Raw genomic sequence first — 8,830 nt, 5'->3', positions numbered from 1 at the left:
TGGCCCCGGCCGCAGTGCAGTGCCCTGCCCGCCGGGGAAGCAGCCCCGCAGGTCACCGCCCGCCCGCAGGGTGTCCCTCAAAGCGCCCCTCAAAGCGTCCCTCAGAGGCCGCGGCCGGCGACGAGCAGGCAGCGGCGCGCGGACGAGGCGGGAAGCAGCGCACCCCAGCTCTCGCGATGGCTCCCTGACGCCGCCGCCCGGCGGTTGTAACGGCCGTAACCTAGCACTCGCTGTTTACGGCGACGTAGCCAATGGGAAGGCGGAGCGTGTAGGCGGGGCTGCGAAGCCCGTCCAATGGGAGGGAGGGGCGGTGCGTTTAAACAGCGCGGGTGCTGAGCCAGCTCCTCTGGGAGTTTGAGGCGGTTGTGTCGCCATGCCCGGCCGCACTGACGACTACGAGGTGCTGCTCACCATCGGCGCCGGTTCCTACGGCAAGTGCCGCAAGGTGCGCCGCAAGGCCGACGGCAAGGTGAGGTGGCGGTGGGGCTGAGGCTGAGGCACCGCTCTGTTAGTCGTGCCTCCTCGTAGCGTGCCGTTGCTGTCGGTTTCGGCTGGGTGCTGGCGGCTCTCCGAGCCAAGCGAGTGGCTTTCAAAGCCTCTCTTCCCCCCCTGCAGAGCTCTGGCTTTTCTGTAAGTCACTCCCTAAGGATTTGGTGTTTTGCTGTTTTTTTTTTTTCCCCCCTCTCTAGATCTTGGTATGGAAGGAGCTCGACTACGGCTCGATGACAGAGGCAGAGAAACAAATGCTTGTTTCGGAAGTGAATTTGCTTCGTGAGCTGAGACATCCGAATATTGTCCGGTATTACGATCGGATCATCGACAGAAGCAGCACAACCCTGTACATCGTGATGGAGTACTGTGACGGGGGTGACCTGGCTAGCTTAATTGCAAGGTGCACAAAAGAAAGGCACGTGAAACCTGTTTGTGGCAATTTTGGAGTATCTAGCATAAATGTCTTGGGCAATCAAACCAAAAAGCTCAACGTGAAATGTATCTCTTCCTAGTAACTCCTGAACAATTTCAGGTCTCATCCTTTGGACCTGACAACTTTTCTAAAATGTGAAAGGGTTGTGCAAAATTACAACACTGCTGGGAACTGTGCTAATGAATGCACTGATCAGATGTTTATGTCCAAACAGTAAAAAAACCTGAGCTCTCTTATGAGGCAGAAGCTGTTGAAGGGTTTCTTCATGCAATGCTATGCATGGTGTTGAAAACGTAAAACAGTTCTTGCAGAGAGGTAGCTTGATCTGTGAGTTCTTTTGGCTTGTCCATCAGTAAAACCACTTGTACCCTATTTTTTTATTAGAACACCAACGTGCACAAAAGGGAAAAGTTATTTTGAACATCATGTTAAAAACTACTTTATGTGCCTGCATAAAAAGCTTGTGGAGACAGCAGGTTGATAAGACTTCACCATGGTCTAATCTTAGACTTAGCAGCCTACTTGTTAAGTATTCACATTCTTAAGTTTTCACATTCTTAAGTAAAGTAAGTACATGACACGACATGTGTGGCTTTGTGAGAATAGTCTAAAATGGTATGGCAGCTGCCCCCAAACATATCAGTATTTTCCCTTTAGGAGGGTTATATTAAAAATAAGTCCTGTCTTGGCATTAGTGTTGTATGTTCCTCATAACGGTTTTAGAAACAGCTGACACTAATACTGTTATCATAAGTGATCAAAGGGGCAGATCTCATCAGAAAAGCATTAAACTGTTGTTTGTGTTGTAAGTAATGGATATGCTACATATTTGTTAGACCCTTTGCAGGAGGAAGGGAATATTATGGGGATTCTGCAACAAAAGTCTAGATGTCCTCCAACATATTTGGAGTGATTTAAAAAAAAAAACACAAAACTTCCATTTTTAAAATACCATATGTAGATGCCTGTTGCTGTTAGTTTTCTATAAAGGTGCTAGGATTGATTCAGTGATGTTTTATAGCAGTAGTAGTAAAAAAGTTACAGAACTAAGACTGGCAGCAACTACTTAAAGTGATGGATACTCAGAGAATACCTTTGTTAAACAATGTGTTCATCTTTCAGGCATTACTTGGAAGAAAGCTTTGTTCTCAGAGTATTGACTCAATTGACATTGGCCTTGAAGGAATGTCACAGACGGAGTGATGGTGGAGTCACTGTGCATCGTGACCTAAAACCAGCAAATGTCTTTCTAGATGGCAAGCAGAATGTAAAACTTGGGGATTTTGGACTGGCTAGAATATTGCACCATGACACCAGCTTTGCCAAAACATTTGTTGGAACTCCATATTATATGTCTCCTGTAAGACCTCCCTTCTGTACCTTATCTTCCCTCTTGTCCCTCTAAGATCTGTTTTCTGCAGTGTTGATCTCAGAGTCTATGAAGGCTTGGGAGGTTTTAATGAAGAGTTACTAGTCTTAAATGTAGGTGTGTATGTTCTGGAGACAAGGTTAATTGACAGCTATTTTAATTCCCTTTCTTCCTCACACCATCAGTGCCTTCTAATTAAGGTGGTTCTTCACTGTATAAGTTTTTATATGTTCTTGGAACATTAGAGATGTAAGGTAGTTAATTTGGAGTATCCTGTTCCTGAAAAGGAACAGGGAAGCTAGAGTGCTTTTATGTTTCATAGTCTTAAGCTAAAGAACTATTTAAATTACCTCTTGATGGTAGGATTTTAACTTGCCATGTAAATAAAAAGAATGAGTTATTTCCCTGATACAGTGCATTTTGTGTGGGAAAGATTAATGTTGACTGAAATATGGAGCTGTATCAACTGAAGATTAATGCAACACTTCATTCAGTCTTCTACAGTGTAGTATGCCATAACTTGTTAAAATTCTGCTAGTAAGAGTAGCTGTGGAGGTTAATTAAGATGGAATCTTAAAAGTAATGGTTTAGTTCAGGTTTGAACAGTAGCTGAATATCCTGCAATAGTAGAACAATGTCTTAGTTAATAAACTTAAGATTGTTCTCTTTCTTTAGGAACAAATGAACCACATGTCATACAATGAAAAATCTGACATCTGGTCTCTCGGATGTCTCCTGTATGAATTATGTGCTCTCTCGTAAGTATACTAGTGTGGTAATGAATGTGGAAACATAACTGTTAATGCATTTGTGATTAAATTTTGTATAGATGAAAGCTTAAATGTTTCAGAGACTAGTCCTAGATTTTTATTTCTGTATTGGCCTTGACATTAGGTAGTCAAACCTTTGATTGCAGCTTTTTACTTAGTCTGATGCTTTTTTTAAATGAAAATAAGTCCTGTAAAACTAGTGAAAGAATCCAAGAAAAATGTTCTTCAGGCCTCCATTCAGAGCTTACAACCAAAAGGAGCTGGCAGAAAAGATAAGGGAAGGGAAGTTCAGACGAATACCGTATCGTTACTCAGAGCAGTTGAATGATCTTCTCAAAGAGATGCTGAATGTGAAGGTAAGAATCAGTTACTAATTTTTCCACCTATAATTCAAACTAGTACTGAAATACTAGTTTTCCCTCTCAGTTATGAAACAGACTGATCTGAAGTAGTGGTTGCTATCACCTTGTCACTGGCAAGATCAGTTGTAGGGGAAGGAGGGAGGAATTGTGCTTTGAGTCCATTAAACAAAGGCAGCAGCTCAAGTGTTACATCAGGTTCACAGGATGCAAAAAGGCTGTCTCAATATTGGCTTATACAGAATTTCCTAACAGGGTGCTTAACAAGGTCTTATAACTTCAAGATTAAAATGGTTCCAGTGTGTTTGGAAGTTGGAAGGAGTTGTTTTGTCTTCATTTGGATTTTGCTTTTTATGGCTAATGTGTAGCTCACCCCCCATGGTTGAGAAGAATACTGCATGGGATAACAAAGCTGTAACAAGAACCCTAGGCTCCAACAGGTACGGATCCTTCAGGAATCAAGTGACAGGTAGAGATGCAGTATTAGCTGCAGAACCTACTGCCAATTGCCTCTGTAGGCTCACCACCCCATTCTAGCTCTGAAAGGAGTGGGTGCCTGGACTAGGAGAGCCAGACTTGCAGCTTCTGGAGCTGAAGGGCTGGTAACAGTCTCCTCCTTCAGCTTTTGTCATCTGGTTGCGTTGCCCCTTCCTAACTCCATTTTTCTCTAACTTCTCCTTTACTGTATAGCATGGTTTCCACCTGAGGTGGGTCTTGTTTGAGAATCCCTGGCCTTAATGTTTCTATAGATGGAACCTCTTGGTAATGTTTTTCCTTTAGGATTATTGCCGACCTTCTGTTGAAGATATTCTGCAACACCCCTTGATAGCAGACTTGGTGACAGAAGAACAAAGACAAAATTCTGATAAAAGAGGCCAGAGATCATGGGAGCCAGAAAGGCTGCAGCATTCAGATGCTGTAGTGAATGAACTGAAACGGAAGGAACAACAACTACAGGAGCGAGAACAAGCCATTAAAGAGAGAGAGCAACGTTTGGAGCGTATGATATTCCACTTGGGGAAGAGGGTGGCAATGGGATTATGATTTGAAAGAATAAGTGTGGAGGAAGGAAAGGTAGACAGTCTTCAAACCCCTCATTTTAATGCACTAGGAGATTGTACTCCTGCATTCACTATTAGAATTCTGTCTAAAGAATAAAGAATTCTTGGGCTTACTTATCTATACTAGTTCTTGTTTTAAGTTACTAAGATATAATTGGCAGTTTGGATACAGATGTCTGGTTTGGGAATATTAAATATGAGTGGCAATTAGGAAAGTATACAGAAAAATAGGGTCTGAATATATTGTTCTGCACTGCACACTGTAGGTTGCTTTTCACCTGCTCTGTGTAAGTTAACATTGGCTATTGAGCCTGATGGAGCAAAATATACCTGAGTAAACTGTCAACTGCTTTTACAGAAGCTGCACCCTACAGGTAGCTTGCCTGTGAAACTGTATAGATGGCTTCTCCTCAGGTGTTGGGGTTTCCTGCTCGCATAAAATGCTTCTTTGCATATGCAGCAGGCTCTGTAATACAGATTTTAACTATATATATTGTTTTCTGAGCCTGAATAACTGCTGCTGCTGTATACAGGGTGTTTAGTCATAGCAGAATTATAGCATCTGGTATCTAAATATTTATTTAGATCTGATTTAATGTGTGCCATGAGTTAATGTGTGGAATAGAAAGCTGCTATAGCTTCATTGTTGCAGATATGACAGAGTTGGGGGCGGGGGAGGAAGCATGCCTAGCATTTCAGAGTACTTGTCCAGTGCTTTATCAGTGCGTTGATAAAGGTGTATCTATGCAGCAGTTATCTTGCTTTGCTTAGAGCTGTAGAAGCAGAAATATGGGTGCATCTGACAGGCTATTGCTGCTGTCTTTTTCTGCGAGAAAATCCATCATGCACAATCACTCTAACGTTTACATCTTAACTCTGTATACTACCATATTTCTACTTCCAGAGAGAGAACGGGAACTCTGTGTTCGAGAGAGACTGGCAGAGGACAAACTTGCTAGGTATCTTACTAACCTATAATTGCCTAGATTAGAAACTCTACAATCTTACAACAAAAAGCTTAAATTTCTCTTTTCAAAACAGAGCTGAAAACTTGATGAGGAACTACAATCTCTACAAACAGCAGAGGACATTAGCTTGTGCAGATGGTCCAGGTATGAAAATACGCAAGAAGCCGCTTGCACTGATAAATGTAGGCTGGTATGACCAGAAGAATGCCCCTGATGCTCAGCGTGCTGTACCTAGTCCTATTGTAGCAATACAAACCCCAATTATCTCTGCATGGTTTGGAAAAGACTCTTTATTTTCCGCTTTGCGAAAAGACTTAATGAATGATGCCCAGCCATGAGTGTGAGTGATCGCTGTCAGCACTGCAGTTTTGCGCTGTTTTGAAAATTAGGTTCTTGCAGTAAGCTGATGGAAGTGCTGACTTGTAACCCAAACTTTCTCAGAGTTGTACTTACTTTTACTTATGGATGTATTTTTATAGACCTTTGATTTAGTTAATTTTAATAAAATTGCATGTGTCTAAAAAGTTCAACTTTAGTTCAACTTCCAAAAACTTCAAGGTGTAAAATAATATTTGTTGCAAGTGACCCAGCTGTGGTGATTGGTGCATTCTATAAGCTCTGAAGAATACAAACTGCTGTTATCATACTTCAGTTTAACTCACTAGAAAACAAAAAGCTTTGAAAATGTGCTATAATGCTTCCTGACTACTTGTAGGCCAATCTGTTTTACAGTAGTTATCAGCCCATAAGTATTTGACCCTCAATTTGGCCTTTATTGTTCAGTCCTTACTATCATAAGAGGTAGTATCATCTGTTCATTGCACCTGTCCTTTAATAGTAAAAATGATCCAAGTATCTAAATGCATTTTGAAATATTGATGGAATATTAAATAGCTGGGTCCTAAGTAATACTGCAGAACAAAGAAGCGTGAACACCCTTTAACACGCAGCAACAATCTCTTCATTTAGTTTTGCTCATATAAAGCAAGATAAGCATGTCAGTGCCTCCAATACGAATAAAACTGAAGTTGCTTTTTTTTTTTTTTTTTCCCAAGAAGTGCCTGTGACAGCAGGAAAGAACACAAGTAAAATGCTACCAGAAGTTAGTGGTGCTCAAGCCATTTCTAACATTCCTGTCAATTTTGAGAATTCCACCTGTCTCTCAATATCTTGTCTGACTTTGACACATTAAAGAATATAAAATTAAGAATAAATTTGCCTTGGGCTTTCTGATGTTGCCTCTAGCACTGGATGACTGAAGGTAAATGAGCTTCAGCATTTGCTTCTGTTCTTTTCTGCATCTCCCACCCCTTTACATGATATTTTGACCTTAACAGGGGTATTAATTTTTGAAGATGGGCAAAAAACCACTTTTGAGTAGTTAATACCTTGACAGACAATGCAGAGAAGTGAATATAGTTATTACAAGAGTGACCAAATCTTGAAAATATCTATAAATCACTTGATTCAACATTTGTCACAATGTTTGCTACTCTTCAAATTCATTCCATGATACTCTTGTAAAACTGTTTCTAAAATTCTCCCTCTACTGATATGAATGGACTAAGTGTTTCTCCAATATGTTATCCACATTGCGTCTCTTATCTTCAGTTACTCTATGACTGTCTAGATTGCATCTTGCACATCTTGGATCCCTAATTTCTCCTCAAAGTCAGTTGTGTGCTTCACAGTAAAATGGAATACCAAAAATCCTGGTTTCTAGGACCATGTCTCAGACACTACCCTATTTTTGCAGGGGATTTTCTGATTCTTAGGGGAGGGATTTAATGTTAAAACAGATATAATTCACTGATATGAAACTACAAAATGCTGAAACATTCACTAGCCCCTTCAGTTTGGTCCTCCTCACTTTTCTGTTTTCCTTGCTTTAGCCTAATGAATTGAAAATGAAGGCTTAAGCAGAGTTAGGATTAGGATAGTTACACTTTTGATAAGGTCTAATTTTTTTTTCCTGAGTTGAGTCTTGTGAAGCTGGTTTTTATGAGACAACGCTCTTTTGATGGTAGTTTTTGTACCCTAAGTCATTAAAAACAAGACAAAACAAACTGACAGCCTTTTGATTGTGGCAGTTCTATACAGCTAACGTATAGCTATACTATGACAATTCCTGTCCTGGAGGCTGCAGTGAAAGTAACTTGCTAATTGTTACAGCATCTAAACTCATTATTCCTCAAATCAGAGCCTAGTTTGTACCCTATTAACTTAATACAAGGATAGACTTGCAACAATGTGGATAATGTAGAAAGACCACTGGACAGGTTGGGTCTGCCCCTGCTATAAAAGACAGACAAGGTTTTTCAGTATCCAAGAGCCTAATTCTCCATTTTCCTTTGGAACTGGATTATGTTGCTGTCCTGCCCTTCAGAAGAAACTCCATGTCTTTTCTCCTTATGTCAACTAATACTTCCTTAGGTGTTGGGAGATACACCCTAGAAACTACAATGGCACCACAAATATTTAAAAGCTTTGTTTCTAATTTTTCTTCCAAAAATTGAAAAGAATTTTTGCTATGAACTGAAATGCATTTAATTAGATTACTTAAAGCCACAGGTAGTTAGCAAAATGGGTAACAGGGTTAAAAGACATAAGCTAATCAATAAATGCTGAAAGACACACTAATTCAGTACTCTTTTTCTATTTTTTTATTTCTTAAGATAATGCACTCCTGCTCCCCTTTTCTACAACCAAGAAGAAAGTACACTTTGATGGAAGTGAAGAGAATGCTGTGCCTCCTGTTAATTTGGAAAACTGTCCCCTTTCCAAAGGGAAATGCACTGATCTCAAAAAACGTCTATATGCTGCAAATCTACGGGCTCAAGCACTGTCAGAACTGGAAAAAAACTATCAACTAAAAAGTAGACAAATCTTGGGCATGCGCTGAAACTGTAACATAGATGTACAGTATTTAACTTTTTAGAGTTGATTAAATGTATAGGAAGATACTTGTGCCTCCTGTTTTTAAGCTGGAATCTACTGAAAATATATTTTAATAGTTGTTATACAAACCCTTAGTCTATGATAGGTAGTTCATGATAAGGACATAAAATATTATGAAAAGTAGTTCTGATACCAAATTAAATAAGCTGAATGAATTGTATTATTAAAGAAAAAAATATTTTGGTCCTCCTTCTGCTTACCATACATTACTCTTCAGAAGATATAAAGAATGAATATTCTAAACCAGATTTTTTTAAAATCTGGTGTGAAAAACTTTTTGGATGAAAACCGCAGAGATTCACAATCTATAGGTTAAAATGATGCTGTATGTAATGTATAGTATTTGATAAAAGAGGTATTGATATTTTGTATATGTAGAAAAACAGTGGCTTTTTGTCTGTGCTTGTAAATATTTTTTAA

The 8,830-nt window shown here is 39.8% G+C and overlaps 1 protein-coding gene across 1 annotated transcript; it reads left to right on the top strand.

The window, feature by feature from the left end:
• Positions 1–276: 276 nt before the first annotated feature.
• NEK2 (NIMA related kinase 2) lies at positions 277–8,415 on the top strand. The gene is made up of 9 exons (XM_010300255.2): positions 277–469; positions 690–907; positions 2,048–2,285; positions 2,970–3,052; positions 3,294–3,420; positions 4,204–4,423; positions 5,389–5,443; positions 5,526–5,596; positions 8,128–8,415. Exons 1-9 carry the CDS (start codon positions 374–376, stop codon positions 8,352–8,354), a joined length of 1,335 nt encoding a protein of 444 aa, XP_010298557.1. The 5' UTR covers positions 277–373; the 3' UTR covers positions 8,355–8,415.
• The last annotated feature ends 415 nt before the right edge of the window (positions 8,416–8,830 follow it).

Source organism: Balearica regulorum, chromosome 3, assembly GCF_011004875.1.
Source record: "Balearica regulorum gibbericeps isolate bBalReg1 chromosome 3, bBalReg1.pri, whole genome shotgun sequence".
In the NCBI taxonomy this organism is placed as follows: Eukaryota; Metazoa; Chordata; class Aves; order Gruiformes; family Gruidae; genus Balearica; species Balearica regulorum.
This window is presented reverse-complemented; position numbering and strand designations above follow the sequence as displayed.